The following is a 21,594-nucleotide window of genomic DNA, read 5'->3' as shown; positions in this document are numbered from 1 at the left end:
CTGCTCGCCCGCCCGCTTTCCAGCCTGTTTCCCCGGGTGGGCAGGCAGGCGGCAGGAAGAGAGGCAGAGGCAGGCACGAGCTTTTGGTCCGTACGCGCCGCGCCGGTACGGCTCGATCGATGACGGCCGCCGTGCTCGTGCGTGCACCCCGCCGCGTCCTCACCTCCGTCGTCGGCCGTGTCGCGTGTCCCCCCTGCTTGCCTGCTCCCCCCCTCCGCAGCCGGCTCGGTGCGCCAGCTGCTCGCTTATCCAATCGCCTTTCCGGTCACGGGGCGCGGTCGCGCGGACCACGCACGGGCCAGCGTACGTCCGGAGCCGAAGCCCCACCGCGGCACCGACGCCGAGGTTCGGCGCACCTTCGCCTTCTTGGCTTGGCGGCCATCATTGCTGGCTGGCAGCCGAGCGGGAGCCAAATCGATCCATCCATCCGATCTGCTAGGGTTTTGAAATCTTTCTCGTCCCATCCCGACCACCAGCTGCTAGCGACGAGGCGGGCACGCAGGCAGCTGATTCAAATCATTGTTTGGACGCAGCGCCCATTTACTCGCTCCCTTGGAGGTTGGTCGCCACATTCATGCACGGCATTCATGCCGCCCCGGGACGCAGTCGTCGTCGCCGCCGCTCGCGCGCGCGCAAGCCCATGACCCGTCCATCCATCGGCGCAGGCCTGGAAGGCTGGAACGCGATGAAATCTACTAGCAGACTGCGAAGCCAATCGCGCGCGCTGCGTCCGAATCCGCCAGCAGGGTTTCGGAGTAAGGGCTAGCTCCTGGCTGCCATTGCTGATGCCCACACGCACGAGATTGCCTGAGCGGCAGTGTGGCTGCGTACGGCCGGGGCGTGGTGGCGGAAGGCGACGCGGAAAGGACGTACGGCGCTGCGCACGCATTGCATGCTGCAGGCTGGCATCGGCATGGCAAGCAAATGGCAACCAGCTGGGCTCGTAATCATAGCCAACCAGCGGCGTCGCTGCCCTCTGCTGGGTCCCGGCCGCCCCCGGGGTGTCAGTGTCGTGCCCCCACCCTGTCAATCCCCTCCACGTGGCAGCTGCCGGTTCGCGCACGTTTTTTACTCGCCTACCTAGCTCAGTTTTTTTTATAATGTGTAAAGGAACACGAGAGGCCTGTCTGGCACCGTTGTCAGCAGGATTAGGGTTAGATAGGCACGATTTGGTTTAGGGGTGTTTGATCCAAACTAATTTATAATTCGGATCACATCGAATGTTTGGATGTCGAAATAGAGGAATTAAATATGAACTAACTATAAAACTAATACGAACCTATTAAGTATAATTTGTCATTAGCACATATTTTTAGTAGCACAACAGGGTAAAATCATAGACTAATTAGATTTAATGAATTCGTCTCACGAATTAGCTCCATTTATATAATTAATTTTTTAATTAGACTATATTTAATACTTCTGATTGACTGATTGATGTCCAAACATCCGTGATTAAATTTTGTTACTGAGATAAACGGGCGCTTAGCTCCATCTAGTCTTCTGATTACTTGTCAGGGGCAACCTTTCATTAGGACACTCGAGACATTGTTGGTGGTGTGGAGCTTGGAGCGTCCAGCCCGCTGTATGTCTAGCATAGGCCAGCCCATACGCGCCACCACAAATCACGTGAAAAAAGAAATCCAGCCAACCTCTAGCCCTTCAACAAAGTTGCAGGCCACTTGGGCCTTACCGTTCACGACGCCTCCCAGGCCCACCACCGGCCACCGCCCCCCGCGCGATCGCCAATTCGCCATGGCAAGCTTCCGCGACACCAGATCGAGGGCGCTGCTCCTCGAGCGCATCGCCGCGGCGCTCCCCCGCCTCCGCCGACACCCTCCACCGTGGCTATCACTAATCTTATCTGAGCTCCACGCTCCTGCCACCATCCTTGCCCGGCCGCCATCTCCCACCGTTCCGGAGAGCAGCGCTTCCGCCACCCCGTCTTGCCGCTGTCTCGACCGGCCCCACCGCCGGTTCGACGGCCTCCAGCTCCAGACCGCCAACCCGGAACCTTAATCCCGGCGGCGGGATGAGCGGTGATGACGGCGCGAGGTCGCCGGAGCGACAGTGGACTGCTGGTGGGCCTTTTACGATGCGTCCCATCGTAATAGCGCGTGACCTCGATTATTCCCGCCAGATCGATGCTGCGCGGAGTGCATCCCCGTCGTCGACTGACAATACTTACCCTTGCTTTGCTGTTTGCTCTACTCAGGACAAGGTGATCTCCCTGGGCATGTTTTCTTGGAAGGAAAATGTCGAGTACTGAAAGCTAGACACTGACACTGCCGATTCATTGCATTCAGTTGAAACCTCGTATGAACAATGGCTTCGTACACTCGATAAAAAGCACTCTAGGCACGCACCGCATGATGAAGTGCTGAAAAGTTGCCATCGAATGCAAAATACCCATTCCATTGGCTGGGCGGCCTGGGGGCTCCGTCGCTTCATATTGATCTACAGGCTCTTCAGCATCGGGAGTGATCTGAAGATGTGCCGCATGGATTTTTCCGTATGGTATCCACATACATAGATAGGATCATCACAGCTCAGCATATATTGTGGGTTGTGGCTGCACTCATGAGAACCGTCATCCCACACCAAACAGTTTCACAAATCGTTGAAGGGTACAGTGTCACTGTCACTGAACTGCTCGAGTCGGCGAACACTTCTGTAAGCTCTTTGTTTCCTGCAAAGATTGGCGATCTGCTGGCCACATGTACAGACGCAGAGCTAGCAAGCAGTAATCGCAAGATTTTGGGAACGAATGTATAGCGCGCTTAAACAGGATGATAGTTGCTAATATTGTCACAGAAAAAAAGGGTAATAGTAAGTTTTTTTTTTCCTGCAAAACGAACTTTTCAGGCAGTAGGATAGAGCGGAGTTTCCAGAGGAATCGATAAAAGGATCTGAAGAGACTGATTTGGTGGCTCCTAATTTGTTGCAGAATAGAGTAAGCACATCGATCGGCACGTGTGTATTGTTTTGAAGCCTCCACGTGAAGCTACTTAAGATCCTAGGTGGATCCACGTGAAGCTAATTAAGATCCTAGGTGGATATTCTAGATCCTAGGATACTTTAGAAAATAGAGAAATCCTAAAAATTCTCACAAAAATCAGAACTATCCGATCGTCAATTCGACAACTCTAATCATAATAGTCATTGATCTGTTATCTTTTCTAATAAATTAACCACCCCTACTATTGTAAAACTAGAGTAAAATAACCTTCTAAATATATATCTAAATTACCTACCTCTGTCATTATAAAAAACAAAGTAACTCGGCCCCTAATCTTCATGTAAATTATCCAATGATCCTCTAAATTTGCATATAAATTTTCAATTATATTATTATTAAAAGTTAAAGTAACCATTAATTCTGAATCTAAATTATATAACTATAAAAAATATTAAAGTACATCAATATAGAATTCTAAATTACTATTTCTATCATTATTAATATAATATTTATGTTATTATTTATAAAAAATACTACCCACGATATGTGTCACCATGTATTCATATATGATGGAAGATATAAGAATATCAATTCACAAATAAATGGTTCAATTAAATATATATCAAACATACATGGTGGTGTGATGCAAAATGAAATCTATTACAACTAGATAATGGTAAATATGTATTTTAGAGTATGTGTTAGAATATTTAATAAATGAAAAGAGGGCGTGAGATAGATAATTATAATTATTAGCTATAAATTTTAATTTTATATTAATTCTAATTATTCCGTGCGGGAGCACGGATCGATAGACCGGTAAAAATAGTAATCTGCAACTACACCCAACCTGCGCTCGGCCCAAATGAATAGCAGCCCATGAATCCGGGCACTTGTTAACGGTCTAAGCCGAGCTGAAATTCTAACTATCCGAGCCAGCTTATTGCCTACCTGGTCTATACGGGGAAATGGCTTCCATAGCTCAAGTAAAGCCTTTAAAGTGCTCAAAGGACATCAGGAATTACACCCAGTTTACAAATAATGGTTGTAGAAGAGCTCATGTCAACTTAAACGCAAGATCTTTTTTTTCTGATCATCGATCAAGGACAGATCAAGTACCAGAGCTTTGTTACAACTCAATAACATGTATTTAGAGTGTTATAAACTTATAATCATGTGCTATGTTCAGATAATTCCCTGGAAACAGTTGAACACCTCTTCCTAAAGTATGATCATTCTTATGACATGGAGTATCTGGTCTACCACAAACAATATCATCTTTCAGCGAGGACAATTAAGCCTCAGTTTAGAGATGCAGAGAACTTTTCAACATGAATTTACCATGCTACCCCATAGGCCAAAGAAGAAATATTTCCCTAGAATTACACAATAGCTTGGCATTCTCTGTTGCGATCCTCCCCTCTACCGCTTCTTTGTACATAAATTCTCTCTTTTAATTTTTATATATAAGTAGGGGTCCCAACCCCTCCTGTTTCAGAAAAAAAACTATCCATCCGTGTTCCCCTGCAATGAATATGATGCATGAGCATGAGCTACATTTGTATGCAGCCAAGCAGGCGCGCGGCTGTAGAGTTCACCCCATTCTGATGTTAGTGTTACCAACCGCGTCGTCAACTGTGTGTGGTGGTGCTGGTGCTGGAGCACACCTCGAATCAACTGCAGGAGAGCTAGCAGAAGTGCAGGAGTAGGGGTGTATATTTATTACCGTGCACCTCCAATCATATTTTTAGTTCAAATATTTATACTGCTTCTTCAAAATAAAATTTTATTTTAGAAAAGTAGTATAAATATTTAAATTAAAAAGGGTTGGAGTTGCAAGAGTCACCCGTATGCAAGAGCTCGATCGACCTGTCGTACACGACCCAACGAGTTACACGGCCACGCCCATGACGGAGGGAGCCATCTCGTTCAGCACAATGCTATTGCTATCCTATCACTGACGGCACGAGACGATGTAAGCCAGTCTTGCAGTTGCAGTACATGCCGGACACACACGGGCATGCATCAGCCGTGTACTGTATGCAGGCTTCCTCTGAAATTTGGTGCTACTTTCTTCAGAAGAAGCCTGTATACAGTACACGGAGTCTGATGAAGGTTTGCTGATTCTTCAGAACTCAGAAACACAGACACTAGGTTTCCTAATAAGCTTCTTCCCCTTTCTGAACTTGAAAGGTTTGTAGACTCCGTTCATGCCGGCACGGCTGCGTGTTGACTGGGCACGTCATGATCAGCGATGTACGCGGCGTGTATATTTTTTTGGTCAGTTCCTCGGAGACGCTATGGCTTGTTGCTGATTCTTGTCTCACTCGCCACCACCTCATGGAAGCTAGGGAAAAGGAAGAGGATCGAGCTGGAAGAAGGCCAGAAGCACATAAATAAACCCCCTCACTTTATTTGAGCCAGGCCAGGCTTTGCGGCTTACATGCTGCATCTACCGGTCCATCCCTATCTCTCTTAACATTTGTAGTAGCGGTAACTGTCGTCAGACAAACGCTAGGGAACGCTAGGGACCGGCCAAGAGAAGCTTTGCGATCGTCGCACATGAACCCCACAGGAGAAGTGATCATCATGAGACCGGCCGCGCCGAGGGGAAAGAACCAAGATAACTGCACACGGCATGGAATTCAGCAGAGCCGATTTGGACGGTCCAGTTTTGCTCTCCAGAATACTGTACAGAGTCCACACTCATGTCTGAAAAACATGGCTTTTTTAAAAAACAAAAAATGACTTTTTTTTTGTTCTTGTGTGCGCGTATACGGTATACCATACTACTATACAGTCCCCCCGCACTGTATGTGCGTACCACGACAAAGGAGAGGCTGAAACCAAGGCGTCAGTGCTCAGCGCAGCAGAGCAGGAGTTAAGTAAGGCATCGCGTCACATTCAGTGATCAGTCCATCCAACAAAACATCCTCTTTTTACAGTAATAGATGTGGACTGTATACGCAGGGCAATGGTATCATCAATCCGGCAATGTGACTGTTCTTTTATTCCTGCGCGATGAGGGCGGCGAAGTAGGGCCTCAAAGTTACCTCAAGTTAGGGCCTCTGAACTTGCATTTCCTCGACAACGTTCCTGCGCAAGTTTCCTGTTTTTGAACAAGGCGTCCTAAGCTGTCAGTAGCAATCAACGGCATGCGTGGAGCACACAGCTCAGAGCTGAGCTGAGAGCTGCATCCTGCATGTAGTACTGATGAAGCGAAGACTGAAGAACTGGCACCTCTATGATTTCAGCGCTGCGCAGGCAGCAGTCCAGTTCCTCGGGGACATCCCACACCAACCGTACCGCTCCACTGCTGCTGACTCCTCAGCCAGTGAGCTAGCCATATGGTCGCTGGCGTACCCTAGCTAGCCACCACTCTAGACTGAGCTGAGCTGAATGGACTCGTCGAGCTGAGCTGAGCTAACTGCTGAAGACGAAGAAGAGTGCATGTGGGGGGCATGGGCACGGCCATGGATCGCGCCAGCCATCTTGCTTGGAACATCCTGCTCGTACCCCGGGGCATCCGGGCGTCTCGCGCTGCACCGGTGAGCATCGAAACGGCAGCAGGTCAAACGCGCCGCGGCCGGCCGGCCGGCCGGGCAGCATTCCTCCGTGCGCGTCCCGTCGACGTCGACCCGATCCCATACCGCGCCGGCGCCATCCGCGGGAGCGACCGAGCGAGCGAGGGTGTCGCGGCGGCGACCTCGAGCCCCTCGCGTTGCCGGGCGCGTGCTGGTGCTGCAACTCCTTCCTCATTTATCACGGCCAGCGCGCGCACCTCCGATCCGGCCGGGGCCGGGTCTTTCTCGCAAAGTGAGGGCGACTGGGGGAGTGAAGGCTCATTAATGTGGTTCGGTGGGTGCGGCATGGCGTCGCTTGCCGCGCTGCGCCGGGGGATGGGGCTTTGCTGCTCTGCTGTTGTGCCTGTGCGGCCTCCTCAGCAGTTCATCAGCAAGCTGTAAAAAATTTCTACAACTTTGCTTTAAGTTGCAGTACCTGTGCTCAACTGCTCTCGCACCCTTCTGACCTCCAAATAAGGTGCTGTTTGGATCCAAGGGCAAATGGTAAAAGGACAAATGGTAAAATTTTTGCTCCTATCACATCAGATGTTTGGACGCTAATTAAAAGTATTAAATATAGTTTAATTAAAAAACTAATTACATAGATGAGGACTAAATGACGAGACGAATCTATTAAGCCTAATTAATCCATAATTAGCAAAATTACGGTAGCATTTGCCCTTTTGCACTTTGGGATGTTTGGATCCAAAAGTGCAAAAAAGTGCAAAAGAGCAAAATTTTGCACTTTCTCTTTCTCTTTCCATTGGATCCGAACAGGCCCTAAGCAAGTGGCCGTTTTGCCATGCAGCGAATCATACTCCCCACTGTTTGTACAAGGATGATGTGTTGGTTATCAACAAGTTCTACAACTTTTTTACATTTAAATGGAACTTTTTTGGTGTGTGAAGGAAGTGTGCATCAATTGTGTAGGTTTCTTGGGTAAACCTATTTGTGTGTTGTACATCAGAAAGTTGAAAAGAAGCTCCCAACCTGGCAGAGTGCCACTCTTTCCATGGGAGGGAAGTTGGTCCTAATTGAAGCCTGCCATAGTGCTATTCCAAATTATACAATGGGAGTATACCTTCTGCCGGAGGAGTAACATCACAAGATGGATACGATACGCTCTAATTTTTTCTGGCATGGACCGAACTTAAAAAAAGGAAATATCATATGGCGAGTTGGGACCTTTTGATGAGGCCAAAGAGTGCAGTTGGACTGGGGTTCACAAACACTAGAGTGATGAACAAGTGTTTATTAGCCAAGTGGATTTACAAAATAGAAAATGAGGTTAATACCATTCTCTGCAAGTTGCTGAGAAGGAAGTACCTTAGCGGTAAAAGTATCTTCAGCTGCAAAGCTAGAGTGGCCTCCCAGTTTTGGAGGGGGTTATTAGAGATCCGTGACTGCTGTGCTATGGGGATGATCTACTTGTTGGGCGGTGGTAGGAAGGCAAGGTTCTGGTGGGATGTCTGGCTCGGAGATTACCCCTTTAAGAACAGATTCTCCAACCTTTTCCAGATTTGTCATTAACAAGATGGATCAGTGGCTGATGTCCTAAGCCTTGGGGATGTTGATGAAGAAACTTTGGTGCTGTCGAAGTAGAAGAGTGGGAGGAGTTAACTGACGTGATCGATGGGGTACTCCTCTCTACAGACAAGGATAAAGTAACTTGGGACTTTGAGAAGACGGGTATTTTTTCTACAGCTTCGCTGTACAAAGAGCTTTTGTTTCCAGGGGTGAACAATAGATGGCTAATGGGGATTTGGGAAGCCCCACTCCCCCTACAAATCAAAATCTTCCTTTGGCAAGTCTGTAACGACAAAATACAATCAGCAGAGCAACGACTTAGGAAGAGAAACTGGCCGGGAGAGATAGCTTGCAAGGTCCGCGGACAGGATGAAACAACTGATCACATTATCTTTGGTTGCGCGCTTGCCCAGTTTGTGTGGTGTGTGTGCAGAGACTTGCAGGGCTGGGATAGAGCCCCTGCAAATGTTTCCAACCGGCAGGAAAATATCATAGAGGGAGTACAGAGAGACCTGCCGCTTCTATCTTTTCTTCCTCTTTGGCTATGTGGCCTGGAGTTTATGGCTTATTAGGAATAATTTTGTTTTCAACAATGTAATAGTTTCTTCACCTAATGTAGGAATCTTTCGTGTAATTTCTTACATGCAGAGGTGGGGCGTATTGGCGAAGGGGGATGGGTGTCTTCAGATCGAGCAGGAGGCTCAACGTTTGAAGCTGCAAATGCAATCCTGGCGGTTTAGCTAGCCTAGCGCTTCTTTCTCCTTTTGTTTGCTTGGTTTTGGCTTAGAGAGAGCTGCTAGAGAGAGTCTGTTCACATGAAGAGCGCATGTGCTGCGTCTAAACCTTTTAGCTTCTTTCTCTTTTTATTTGCTTGACCTTAGCTTAGAGAGTGCTCCTCGAGAGAGTTTGTTCATCTGAAGGGCGCCTGCGTTGCGTCTGAACTTTTTAGCGCTTATGATCTGTAAACTAGTAACTCCAGTAAGACGTTCTGCTTTCTTATAAAGCTGGGCCAAGAGCCTTTTGTCTAAAAACCTATTTGTGCATGTTTTAAGATTTCCAATCTCTTGGAGGTGTTCATAATTCATAAGGGAGGGTGTTCGTAGAGTGTATGCGCACGTTGAGTGTCTAAGTTTGTATTTTGTAAGAAAAAATAATAACTTTTGTATGAAAATTGTAAACAAATAACTATAGAATTACTGTAGTAGAAATGTATTTTTCATGAGAAATCCAGTAATATTGGATCCTTAATTTCTTATGTCTAATCTCAAAGGAATCTCAAATAGTCCCCTCTACTTAAAAGACTGACTCCATTTACAAATACTTGGCAACTTTGACTTTACTGTTCGAAATTTGACCTTTACTTTTCTCACATATTCATTGTTAAGCGCTTTCAAACATGCAGATTAATTCAAGAATATCTGATAAAAAAATAAAATGATACTTTTAGTGTTCTAGTTAAATAGATACCTTTTTTAAAAAATAATTAGTCAAGTGAACCGAGGTTACTGTATGGTCAAACTAAAAATGCTAGTTGCACGCCTAAAAAGTAAAAACTGTATCGATTATGTGTTACAAGCCAAGGCAAGCACATGTTTGGCTTCTGAAACCTGTTCTTGTCCATGCCGGTTCTCTTGTGTGCTCACTGCTTTCAGTGAGGAGCTCCACGCGGTTAGCCGGGGCTCGACGCAACAATTACTGCTCGCTCGCGGCCAGTGGTCACCACGCGCGCCGCGCGCTGTTAAAACCCAGAGCCGGCTCGGCTACTCTTCCAACAGTGAGTGCCCTTCGTTTCACTTCACCACCTCACCTGAGCACCCCGCCTGTCTCCCAGTGTCCCCCGTCCCGTCTCCTCGCACGCCAAACTCTGCGCGCCCGTGCGCTGCCAAGCCTGCAGCCTCGACCAGGCGCGTGCCGTGAGCCTGAGCCCCATGAGGCGGCGGCGGTGGGTGCGCGCCGCCGCCGCGGTGTGCCTGGCCATTTTGGTCGTGCTGCAGGTCGTCGCCGCGGGCGAGGGGAGGCGGGCGCCGCCGCTGCCTCCGGAGCGCGCGCGCGGCCACGCTTACAGGGGGAGGGGCCTGCCGCCGTCGACGGGCAGTGCATCGTCGCTGCCCGTGCGCCATGATGAGGCCGCCGCCGGCGCGTTCGTCGGCTTCAATGCCGCCAGCGCCCGGTGCAAGAGCGGCGGGCGGAAAGCAGCCGGACGACTGGCTGCTGCGTGCGCCGAGGACGACGACGACGACAAGCGGCGCATTCCGACGGGTCCCAACCCTCTTCACAACAGATGATTGCGCGACGGGGCACAAGAAACCGGTGTCCAAAGAAGAGTCTAACAAGCAACAAGTTCAGCGGGAACAGCGACATGCACAGCCAGCAGCAGCAGGCATGCATTGAATTGAAACCCTGGCCGTCTTGGTACTCATGAATTCATCTCCTGTTTCTCCTCCTTTGTTCACCATGAACATGAACATGGACTAGATAAGTATATAGCGATCTAGTAGCTCAGTTCAGCAGTGATTTTTTTTATGCTTAGATTCTTCTATCCATTTCTTCTTTTTCGAGCTCTTGTCTGCCAGCACCCGGTGTATATTCTGCCTAGCTGTTGGTCTCTTGTTCTGTCAGAAAACAAGAATTGCTGGGCTCAGCTCCCTCCCAGCTTTCCTCCGCGGGCGTTTGTTCCGACCCTGGAAATGGAAAATTCTTCTGTTCATCATTTCTGAACTGCCTCTCTCTGTCCGGCACAAAAGCTTCACAAGGCACACGATCCTCTCTCTCTCTCTCTGAACCCAAAGATTTCCAGCGATCCTACGAGTATCAAATCTCGTGTAGGTGGGGGCTGCATGTGTGATCATGGCAGGAAGGGATTTACTTACCAGAGGGTAGAAATGCTCATTTTCAATGGGGTGAAAAAAGTGTTTTTAATTACTAGTTACTCAGATATCCCTAGTTCCAGCCCATCACCTGAGCTGCTCTCTCTTCGAACGGGCGTGTGTTAATGCTCTTGTACCCTTTTGCCTGTCCCTGGTCTTGATCAGTATAGCACGCGTCTGATGCTTGAATTGAAGGCCACTCTGCACACATGTCTTTCTCAGATTTAGTCCTGGCGCCAGTACAATTGCTGGGCATGATAAAAGATGGCCAGCCAACCTGCCAACGTGTGTATCTCCGACTCTGAAGATTTATATGATCCCAGGAAAAGGCTGTGGCAGTATACCGTGACCGCTGCTCCTGCTCCTAGGTGCAAATGCAATGAGTAGGAGACGTGCTCCTCCATGGGATTGTTCTTGGTCCAGAGCCAGAACCCCTTGTTGCCAGCTCTTCAAAACTTGGCTGGGGATGCAGTGGTGGTCCAACAATCTCCAATCCGTTTGATTCTTGGCAATGGCCCTCGGGGCCTTTCTGTGGCTGGCAGAGTGGCAGGGGATCATGAGGGGAGTGAAGTCTTATACATACAAAAGGCTGTCCCAGTTCATATCCTGGTCTATATGTGGTAGGAGTAAAGGCTTGTGCTCCTGGGCCTCAGCTGGTTCTTGTCCTAGGGGAGACTGGGAGGGAAATGACATGTGAACTTTGTAACCATCCAAAAGCATGTACCGGCCGTCTGGGGTTCATTGATCGGCTGCTGGAGATTGAGTGGTCCAATGCTCTGTAGAGCTCACCGATACCACTAACCACTGCATGATCATATGAAGCAACCACAAGCAAAACCGCTTTCGCAGTGTAATAAACCAAATGATAGAACAGCTATAGTATTATCCGCCAATGAAGCACTTCATGTGCTCATATGTAGCGAGATTACATCACTACATGATAGAAGTTGCTTCTACCAATCGAAAGCCATACCACCACTGAGAGTACATATAGGGTGGAAGTTGAGTACAGTCAACAACAAGGTAACCAGCCTTTCAAGTAGCCAATACGTTTACACCTTTCTGATAAGAAGAAACAGCCTCTGATCCAGCTCGAAGCTAGCTGCACTGGAACTATCACACCTAAGCAGCATCAGGAGGCCACCAAAAGATGCATAGATCTCCCTGGAATGAGGACGTAGATGTATTGAATTAGAAATGTAGCATATAGCAAACCGAGAATGTGCACAGATCAATCTATATTGCAGTTTTGCTGGCTAGCATACTTAATGCTTACTGCTCAACAAGGTGAATAAAGTTGAAAGTGTAATTAACTGTTTCACAACATAGACTGCTTCAAGTAACTTAAACTAAAGATATATAACCTACGCATCAAATTTGTCTAATTAAGACAGTTGCTTTAAATAATTCTGCTTCTTCCTTTGGGATGACTAGACTAACCTTGCAATGATTTTCCATTTTTTCAGACAGCTACACACAGCGAACATCTAATATGTAAAACCTAACCCATGAAGTTTGCATTGATCAAATGACATGGTTTCATCAATAGACGCTCACGCGGCCACAAGCCAAGGCAGCATTTTATCCATAGAATTTTTGCTTTTAAACACAATGTTAACTGGTAAAGTAATTTCGTCTTAAAACATAAAAGAACAACATTAATCAATCAGACTACCTAGCAAATTTAAATTTAACAGGATTCAACAGACCATGTACCAGTACTTGTTGAGAATTGGCAAGAAATTAGACATAATATCGTAAGAAAGAAATGATTTGCATCCTTAGAGGCTCTGACAGACTTATGTAATTCACAGGGCAGATCCAAAAAAAATTTACCATGTGGGATCAATCATTCATGTTCCAACTTATGTTGAGGATCATTTCTGTCACTTTTATTTAGTTATACAGGTTGTTAGTACTTAGATATTACAGTGGTGTCTTAAGAAAAGACCCACATAGGTTCCAATCATCTTTAGTGGTTCATACATATGAATTTAGGACCCATAAAAATGTGCAGGAACAAGGAAACAAACCAGTGTCACATTAAATGATGTAGCATCATACACACAGAACAATTGTTTCAAGTTCAGAGAAGGCATACACTTTAGTAGATGAGCTGGTGGAACTGTCTTCTGAGATCTTGTAAAGCTTTCCATGCATGACATAGTCAAACTTGTCAGCAAGTGTTTTTCTTCCAGCCTGAATGAAAGGAATGGCATCATATTATTTATCCAACAAAAATGTGCCTCAGGGAAGACAAGTCAATAGAAACAAGAACCATATCGTGGCACCTAGAACACATTCGGATCTGTATTTCCATCACAAAAATTGTCACTATGTCAAGATCAAGTTATGAGAGAAATTAGGTGCGCTGTATCACCTGTGTGTAGTAGCCAGTGTCTGGTGTTCCATCCAGATTCAGAGTAGGAGCTAACACCATGTTGAATTTGTCACCAACACGCATAGGATAGACCTCAGTAGCAACATCTAGCTGCATGTACATCTGCTCGTTGTGAGCTTCGATGCGAGTGACTGCATAAAAAAAAAACAATGTTACATCAGCCCACATGTGCAGCAAGAGAAATATGAACAATCATGTTACCAGCACTCAAAGGACTGCATAACAAAGAGCGAAGTAAAGCAATCACTAACAACAATTTACAAAACGTATTCACAGTTTCGGAACAGGAGGGAACATCATGGGACTCAAGATTACTGTGGGAAAGCCAGAGATACATTACCTCTGTCAAACTTCTTGCCATCAGGATCGAGCCTGCTCACACTGAAGTTATCGTCGAAGAGATACTCAACCATTTCCCCTGTACATGATGGATAGCAGCCGCCTTATTAAATTATAAAAGCCAAAACAGCCTAGCAGGAACACTAATAAGTTCACAAATCGCAACAATAAAGCATAGAAGTTCAACATAGGCAAATAGCAGTCTCCTGGAGTTCTATTACATAACATGGCAGTCCCAAATTTAGGAAACTATATTAAGAACATGATAGCAATAAAGAGCCGCTTGCAACTCAGGCTTCTTCTCCACCCCTAGCTTGTTCATTCTCCCACATCCACAGCCCACAGGACCGAAAGACCAGTAGTCAATGGATCTAGGGGGCGGATAATTTTTGCAAAAAAAAAAAATCGAAGCTTAGCAGGTAAATACATGGCAGAGGCGGACCCAACATAGGACATGGGTGTACGTGTTGGGTGTACACACGTACACCCGATAATTTTTACAAACAAAATCGAAGTTAGTAGGTAATCTATTGTAACTGGATCAGATCCGAATACAAATAGTTTTGTTAGGGTTTGGGGTACTCCGTCCCGCACAGCAGAGGGGAAGAGAAGGGGCGGGCATACCTGGTGGGTGCTCGTCGCCGGCAAAGGGCTGGGCGAAGACGTGACGAGTGGCGCCGCCGCTCGCCCAGTCGCCGCCGCCAGGGAAGGAGGACCAAGGGAGGAGGGAGCCGGAGAGAAGGGAAAGGGGGAAGAAAAAAAGAAGTCCGAGGCCCTAAACCCTGGGGAGGGCTGTCAAGTGTCAATGGGCCGAGCTCGAGCGAGCCTGCCAACTCAAGCATCCCGAGCCGAGCTCGATCTGAGCCTGAGATCCCGCTGAGCCAATACTCAGCAAAACTTTTTTTTTTTTGAAAAGGAACGGGCAAGAGTTTTGCCCCCTTTTTTATATTTTTTTGGCCTAGGCCTCTCCTATATTACTCAGCAAAACTGTCAAGCTGTCACCACAAAATTCCCTAGGAAAACAGTTTTCCCAAAAGAAAAGGAAAGAAAAGAAAAGGAAAAAAAATACAAGCTGTTCCAATTTTGTTAAGAACTTTTAAACTATAAATGTAAGCTCGCACAGTAGCTTTGTGGTGTATATACTTTTTTTTTTAAGGAAAGCTGTTTATACTTTTAAAATTGGGTTGTTCTCAGTAGCAAGAGTCTAACTCAACTGTTCCTTGTCCGCCACGGCTCCGTTGAGCGTTGACGCCTAAACGAGCGTTGGTGCCTCTGACTATTCCACTCCATGCTCCACCTGCTAGTGCGATCCTTGTCGGGAACAGCGGCGCATTGTCAGGCAAGTCAACTCGCCCGGCTCATCGCTTTTGATCGACCTGCTGACCAAACCCGCATCTGTCGGTTGCGTCGAATCATTGGAGCCATCGTCACCGACGAGCACAGAGTCGGTTCCGACGAGCTATATAAAGAACGCGCGAGATGGCACCGATGATCCAGACCACATTCCAGTCGCAATCATTAATCGAAAGACCACACAGTCACTGTCAGAGTGAGAGCCCTGACTGACCTTGCGACCGAGCACCGAGCAGCATGAAGGCAGCCGTGAGCTGGGGCTCCCTGGGCTCGCTCGTCGCCACCGCCATGGTGGTGCGCGCGGCGGTGCGCGACGTCCTCCCGCCGGAGGCGCACGGGGCGCTGCGGGCGCTGCTCGCCCGCGCCGCGGCCGCGCTCGCCCAGCCCACCGACGCCATCTTGGTCCACGAGGTGGACGCCAACGGCGTGCCCAACGAGCTCTACGACGCCGCGCAGCTCTACCTCGGGGCGCGCTGCCTCGCGTCCGCGCCCGCGCTGCACCTCCACAAGGCGCACGGCGCGCCGGAGGCCGTGGCGTCGCTCCCGGACGACCACGCCGCGCGCGACACGTTCCGGGGCGTCCGCTTGCAGTGGACGTCGCGGAGCGCGGAGGCGCCGGGCGGCGGCGGCGCCGCGTGCTACGCGCCGTTCCGCTGCCCGCGCGGCGGGTTCGGGGCCCCCGGAGGCGCCGGCTGGCAGCAGCGGTGCCTGAGGCTCGAGTTCCCGCGCCGCCACCGCGACGTCGTGCGCGGCGCGTACATCCCCCACGTCCTCGCCGTGGCGGCGGCGCTGCGGCTCAAGATGCGGGAGCGGAAGCTCTACACCAACAACCCCATGTACGGCGGCGGCGGCGGGATGTACGACCACCAGATGCTGTGGTCGTCGCACCCGTTCGCGCACCCGTCCACGTTCGACACGCTCGCCGTCGACCCGGCGCTCCGCGATGGCGTCCGCGCGGACCTGCTCCGCTTCGTGCGCCGCCGGGAGCACTACGCGCGCGCCGGTCGCGCGTGGAAGCGCGGGTACCTGCTCCACGGCCCGCCGGGCACCGGCAAGACCAGCCTCATCGCGGCCATCGCCAACCTCCTCGAGTTCGACATCTACGACCTCGAGCTCACCGCGGTGGGCTCCAACTCCGACCTCCGGCTGCTGCTCGCCTCGACGCGCCCCAAGTCGCTCATCGTCGTCGAGGACATCGACTGCTCCCTCGGCCTATTCGACCGGACGAGGACGTCGTCGCCGGGCCAAGACGACGAGTTCGACGACCCTGCAGGAACGCCGCGTCCCCTCCGCATGTCGCCGTACCCACCGCGTGGCCGGGAGAGGATCAGCCTGTCCGGCGTGCTAAACTTCGTCGACGGGCTCTGGTCGTCGTGCGTCGGGGAGCGGCTCATCGTGTTCACCACCAACCACGTGGACCGCCTCGACCCGGCGCTGCTCCGGCCCGGCCGCATGGACCGCAAGATAGAGCTCGGCTACTGCAAGGCCCACGCGCTGCGCGTGCTCGCCAGGAACTACCTCGGCGACGACGATCGTGGGCCGGCTGACGACTGCAGGTACGAGAAGCTGATCGGAGAGGCAGAGAGGCTGCTGGAGGAGGTGCATTTGACGCCGGCCGATGTCGCGGAGGTGTTCATGGGGTGCGACGGCGACGGAGCCCCCGCCGCGCTGCAGAAGCTCGTTGACGACCTCAACAGCAAGAGGATTGCTCAGAAATGCGCAGTGAGCAACAACGACGGCTGACGATCGGTCGCTGTCAAGTTGTCACCTATCAACAAGAAGTGCTATCAACAAAATTAGAAGGGTTTGGTCGTGTTCGGATCCTAGTGCTAATACACAAAGGTACTAAATTTAAGCACAAGCACTTCCAAACAAAAGTGCTAATAAGGGTGTTAAAGTTTAGCTAAATTCAAAAATAAAGGCAAAACATTAGATGGGAAAAAGAGGCTAATGAGTGTTAAACTTTAGCGCTTGGCATTAGCACCTTCCAATAGGGCCTAAACAGCTTGATCTGGTTTCGCCTACCTTAGCTATATGCCAGACTTCGGAATGATGACAGCATGACCTGACATCTACGCCGACCATGTCGATTATTCTACTCCCTATTTTGTTCATCTGAAACAACAGAAGACATCGGTTACATTGCCTCCATCACAGCTTCCATCATGCTCTAATGATCAATGCATTAGTCTTCTACTGTACTACACACACGGGTACCAAATGATTTGCCAGGTCGTTGAACTCCATTGCCATTACATGCAGTTGTTAAGCTCCTCTTGCAGCTTGTCTCCCTCCTTGCCGAGAGGACACAACATCTGCTAGATATGTGGATACTTCTTGCATCGCCATGCATTGTTAATCAATCCGTGTTTCAAAATCACCCAAAATTCAAATAAAAATATTTTTGCCGTCAGATGCATCTTTTTTTGTACAGGTAACAACGAGTTCAAGACGGTGATGGCGCGCGGCGGCCAAGACGGTCTCCGGGAATTGACAGCTCCTCCTTCCCGTTGCGGTTGCTTCCCGGCCTCAACGACGCGTGCTGACACGGCCCAAGCATTTCTTGGGCTTGGCCTGCTATGCTAGTCAAATAAATTCGTTGGGCCAACTAAAAAGTATTGGAATAGGATATTTTTCACGGGTATTCTTGCATAATAATCCCTAAAAAAGAAGATAATCCTGCATAATTTTTTAGTAGGAAAAGCGGATAGAAAATTCGCATGCCCTGCACCAGTGCTGAACACTGTGCCACATGAGCACAATCTCTCCCTACAACTCGATTTCCGTGATGGAGATGTACAATTTTGGGTGCTTAGTGGCTCAATCCTGGATTATAACCACGCCATGGAGCATCAAAATTGACCACGTTTCGTCCACCTATACTATACTATAGTTATTAAAACTATAGAGCACGGAAAGAAAAATGGCAACAGGCGGTCGCTACTCCCCTAAAGCCAAAAGTTTGCTCAGCATCGGCTCGACGTGCGGGAGCCGTGTAAAAGAAAGAGAGGACGTCTTTGGCCCCCGCGTCGACTTCTCCCGCCGCGCCGCCGCCAGCAAGGCCGCGCGGCTTATCGGGATAGCGGCAGCGAGGCTCTCCCTCGCACTCGACGGTGATGGCGGCGTGCACTGCAGCAGGCTAGCGGGGCGTGCCCTCGCACGAGCGTGGGGCTCAGAGAGGCTGACAGCCGCGGCTGTGGCAGCGCCGACCAGTGCCCGTTCTGGCTCCGGGTGGCGGCAGGAGGCTCTCCTTCCTCCCTCGCTTTCCCCTCTCCTCCTTGTCCATGGCAGCAGTGGTGGCGCGATACGGGCTGCTTTCGGGGTCCTGACGGCGACGCTTTCGACGTCGTTCCCTTCCTAAAGGCGTTATAATTAGAACTTATCTCGGCTATGATATCATTTACGGTGGACAATCTACATTTCTCAGCATCCGGTCGATGTGAGGAGGTGGCACTAGCTGCGTGAAGACGGAGCTGCTGCGTGGGGAGCCGAGGGCGAGCCGCGAGCTGAGGCGAGGGCCAGCCAAAGCCAGCACGGCCGGCGAGGCCACTGACCGAACAGGGCGACGCGCCAAGAAAAGGGTGACCGGCGCGGCGGGGGGCGTGTGCCCACGAGTCCCCTCTCGGCTGCCGCCACGTCGCACCCCCCACGCCACCGCGCATCGAGCCTGTCCGCTCCGCCCTTTTTGGTCCACGAGCCCCGCCTGCGTGGCTCCTCCATTTACGGCGCGCACGAGAGGCTCCCGGGGCCGGCCATCGTTTCTGGCCTTGCCATCGCCGTCGCCGTCGCCGTGCTGCTCCTGCTGGTGGTGCCACGTCGCTGCTGCCGTCGGCCGTGATGGGGCTCGCCGGGGAAAGATCCCCCGTCAGTGGCGGCGGGTTCAGGTGCCATCCCCGTTCTTGCTGTTTTCCTGCACGAACTTTGGAAACCTTTTTGATGTTTCATCGACATGCTAAAGCTGTCACCATCTCCGGAGTTGATGTAACCTGATCGAGTTCTCAGTAAACCTGCGACTGCCATGTTATGTTTTGCCGAGGGGTCGGAAATCCTAGGTGCATGATGCTGCGTGTTGTTGTTTTTTTCATCCTTTTCAAACTGTTTCTTGCTATTGTACCATGTTAAGTGGGTTATCTGCAAACACAAGGGATGAGTGCAGGACCAATATTTTAGCATATAATTGTTCGAACAAAATCATAATTGTTTGAAAAATATTTTAGCATATATCCACAAATACTTCTCTTTCATGGATCTGCTGAATTCCTGCGGAATCGTGATCAGACTGACTCATCCATTTGGACAGCTCCTAGCGATAGTGTCCAACAAACATATCTCCCACAAACCTTGTTCATCTTGTGGTAGTGAAAACGGCAAGTTCAGCTATGGGTATGCAAGCTCTCCTGGGAAAAGATCTTACATGGAGGACTTCCATGAAACCAGAGTAGATGGTGTCGATGGAGAGACAGTTGGGTTGTTCGGCGTTTTCGACGGTAAGATGCAGCCTATCTTGGACGAAAAATTCATGACACTAAGACTTTTAGGTGTAGCCAATGTAAGCAAGCAAGTGATCTTTGTTCAACCAGATCATAACTTGTTCCATAGCAGCAATTTCTAGTGTCAACCAGATCACTACCATTTGGTGGGGAAAATTGGCAAGACTGCTTGATTGCTAACTGATTTCTTCCCCCCTGCAGGCCATGGTGGTGCTCGAGCAGCAGAGTTTGTAAAACAAAACCTTTTCACAAATTTAATCAAGCACCCAAAGTTCTTCAGCGATACCAAATCAGCTATTGGTATTATAACTCTCTGCAGCTGCTATAGCTTTGAAGAAAAATACTTAAAATTCTGAACTTGGGAGTCTGAATGTTGGTAATATCCTCCTGCAGCTGAAACTTACACTCACACAGATTCAGAGCTTCTGAAAGCTGATACCAGCCATCATCGAGATGCGGGGTCAACCGCTTCCACTGCTATTCTTGTAGGTGATCGCTTGGTGGTTGCAAATGTTGGGGATTCTAGGGCAGTCATATGCAGAGGAGGGGATGGTAAGTCAAAATCCCCTGGTACATATTTCAGCCGGTGTTTCAGACATTTCAGCTTCCATTGCACTCTTCTTTATCCTTTTTTTCCATAACGAATTGCAGTCTCTTCTTGTAACTAATTTGTTTACATGTTTGCTGTTAAGTTTGTGCAACTGTCGCATAGAGCACAATTGGCCTTTTTTGATCCAATCTTCTGACAAACTATGTATGACCTTCATTCTTGGTGGTGATGCAGCTATAGCGGTGTCAAGAGACCACAAGCCAGACCAGACAGACGAGAAGCAGAGGATAGAGGAAGCTGGTGGATTTGTGATGTGGGCTGGTATGTTCATCTCCTTGGTTTATTGGCCACCAAGATAGGACTTTGATCGGTGAAAAATCGGCAGGAACATGGCGTGTTGGTGGCGTTCTTGCTGTTTCTCGAGCATTCGGTGACAAGCTCCTAAAGCAGTATGTGGTCGCTGATCCAGAGATCAAGGTTTGTAGATTTCCCACCCAGAGTATAAAACTGATGCATACCAGTCACCAGCATCATTTGAAAAATGCCCTGTTTGGTTGGTTCAGGAGGAGGTTGTGGACAGCTCCTTGGAGTTCCTCATCCTTGCAAGTGATGGTCTGTGGGACGTGGTGACCAACGAGGTAGAACGCGAAACCTTTCATCAGAAAATTAAGGGCCCCGGCCGGTAAGCTCACTTTAAGCTAAGCGTCCTTGGTGTTGTGCTTTCCGTGGTTGCAGGAAGCCGTGGCCATGGTGAAGCCGATCCTGGACTCGGAGCAGGCCGCCAAGCGGCTCGTCGCGGAGGCCTCCCAGCGGGGCAGCGCCGACAACATCACCTGCGTCGTCGTGCGCTTCATGGAGCAGCACAACGGGCCGGGCAGGGCCACCAACGACCAAGCCTCGTAAACATCTGCTGCTGTGCTGCTGTGACATCTTCTTGGCACCAAATATACAATTTTACTCGTACTTTCTGCTTCGTAGCATCATCATTCTAGAGATGCAGGTAAACCAGAGTCATGTGCAAGTTGTTTTATTTATGCTGCAACTGAAAATGTAAACGAAGGACACCTGCGTTGTTTGTCTTGGAATGGAATCTGGGAGGAAAAAGAATCATTCCCCAATCGTTTCTTCAGCCCATGTTGCCGATGCAAAAGAACAGGGGTGGGTGACAGTTGGCGTTGCTCAGGTAACCGCTCAGGAGGAAATAATGGAGATTATTTCCCAGATTCATCGAGCAGAGACCTGCTCTCGAGATTGAAGAAATCATCATGGCAACACCCCTTCTCATCCATCAGAAACCAAAACATGATATGAGGATTGAAGGAAGAAAAAGAAACAAGCAGCGTCGAAAGAACAAGAAACAAGAGCAGTGGATCCAGAGGAGGCGGCGTTGGGCTCGGACTACTTTTAAGCTCCGCAAGGCGGGGGAGAACCCGCCGTTCAGACGAGCGAACCATGTTTTTCGTCATCGCCGCAACTCTCCTCGGATCAACCATCAAATGAAACCAAAACCAAGAAGAATCCGAAGAAGAAGAAGAAGCAAAAGCA

At 49.5% G+C, this 21,594-nt stretch overlaps 4 protein-coding genes and 1 non-coding gene across 7 annotated transcripts; 3 read left to right on the top strand and 2 right to left on the bottom strand.

The window, feature by feature from the left end:
* Positions 1–9,630: 9,630 nt before the first annotated feature.
* Positions 9,631–10,874, top strand: LOC112890791. Its single transcript, XM_025957651.1, has one exon. It carries the CDS (start codon positions 9,978–9,980, stop codon positions 10,332–10,334), a length of 357 nt encoding a protein of 118 aa, XP_025813436.1. The 5' UTR covers positions 9,631–9,977; the 3' UTR covers positions 10,335–10,874.
* Positions 10,875–11,746: 872 nt separating this feature from the next.
* Positions 11,747–14,437, bottom strand: LOC112888448 (DNA-directed RNA polymerases II and V subunit 8A-like). Its single transcript, XM_025954666.1, has 5 exons — positions 14,281–14,437; positions 13,658–13,735; positions 13,297–13,448; positions 13,018–13,115; positions 11,747–12,080 (listed from the first exon to the last, which is right to left on the bottom strand). The coding sequence occupies exons 2-5, from the start codon at positions 13,728–13,730 to the stop codon at positions 11,969–11,971; spliced, it is 435 nt and encodes a 144-aa protein (XP_025810451.1). The 5' UTR covers positions 13,731–13,735; positions 14,281–14,437; the 3' UTR covers positions 11,747–11,968.
* Positions 14,438–14,843: 406 nt separating this feature from the next.
* LOC112890240 (AAA-ATPase At3g50940-like) lies at positions 14,844–17,316 on the top strand. The gene has a single exon (XM_025957141.1). It carries the CDS (start codon positions 15,247–15,249, stop codon positions 16,750–16,752), a length of 1,506 nt encoding a protein of 501 aa, XP_025812926.1. The 5' UTR covers positions 14,844–15,246; the 3' UTR covers positions 16,753–17,316.
* Positions 17,317–18,670: 1,354 nt separating this feature from the next.
* Positions 18,671–21,167, top strand: LOC112888566 (probable protein phosphatase 2C 59). 3 transcript variants are annotated; one of them, XM_025954800.1, is made up of 8 exons: positions 18,671–18,893; positions 19,310–19,496; positions 19,701–19,799; positions 19,893–20,051; positions 20,284–20,370; positions 20,435–20,526; positions 20,613–20,687; positions 20,785–21,167. In XM_025954800.1, exons 2-8 carry the CDS (start codon positions 19,424–19,426, stop codon positions 20,950–20,952), a joined length of 753 nt encoding a protein of 250 aa, XP_025810585.1. In that variant the 5' UTR covers positions 18,671–18,893; positions 19,310–19,423; the 3' UTR covers positions 20,953–21,167. The 3 variants fall into 3 exon arrangements, with proteins under 3 accessions (XP_025810585.1, XP_025810586.1, XP_025810584.1); XM_025954801.1 differs by having other exon boundaries at positions 18,675–18,893; positions 19,369–19,496; XM_025954799.1 differs by having other exon boundaries at positions 18,753–19,496.
* Positions 21,168–21,224: 57 nt separating this feature from the next.
* Positions 21,225–21,321, bottom strand: LOC112891250. Its single transcript, XR_003228476.1, has one exon. It is a non-coding gene; the product is annotated as a small nucleolar RNA snoR128 (small nucleolar RNA).
* Between the last annotated feature and the right edge of the window lie 273 nt (positions 21,322–21,594).

This window comes from Panicum hallii, chromosome 4 (assembly GCF_002211085.1).
Source record: "Panicum hallii strain FIL2 chromosome 4, PHallii_v3.1, whole genome shotgun sequence".
NCBI lineage: Eukaryota > Viridiplantae > Streptophyta > Magnoliopsida > Poales > Poaceae > Panicum > Panicum hallii.
The sequence above is the reverse complement of the archived record's forward strand: the minus strand, read 5'-3'. Positions and strand labels throughout refer to the sequence as shown.

Coding starts and splice junctions, on each gene's coding strand:
- LOC112890240 (XM_025957141.1), top strand. CDS start 15,247: ATGAAGGCAGCCGTGAGCTGGGGCTCCCTGGGCTCGCTCGTCGCCACC.
- LOC112888566 (XM_025954799.1), top strand. CDS start 19,253: ATGGATCTGCTGAATTCCTGCGGAATCGTGATCAGACTGACTCATCCA. Junction 19,800..19,892: donor CGATACCAAATCAGCTATTG/GTATTATAACTC, acceptor ATCCTCCTGCAG/CTGAAACTTACACTCACACA. Junction 20,052..20,283: donor CATATGCAGAGGAGGGGATG/GTAAGTCAAAAT, acceptor GTGGTGATGCAG/CTATAGCGGTGTCAAGAGAC.
- LOC112890791 (XM_025957651.1), top strand. CDS start 9,978: ATGAGGCGGCGGCGGTGGGTGCGCGCCGCCGCCGCGGTGTGCCTGGCC.
- LOC112888448 (XM_025954666.1), bottom strand. CDS start 13,730: ATGGTTGAGTATCTCTTCGACGATAACTTCAGTGTGAGCAGGCTCGAT. Junction 13,116..13,296: donor ACACTGGCTACTACACACAG/GTGATACAGCGC, acceptor CCTTTCATTCAG/GCTGGAAGAAAAACACTTGC. Junction 12,081..13,017: donor ACCAGCTCATCTACTAAAGT/GTATGCCTTCTC, acceptor TCCTCATTCCAG/GGAGATCTATGCATCTTTTG.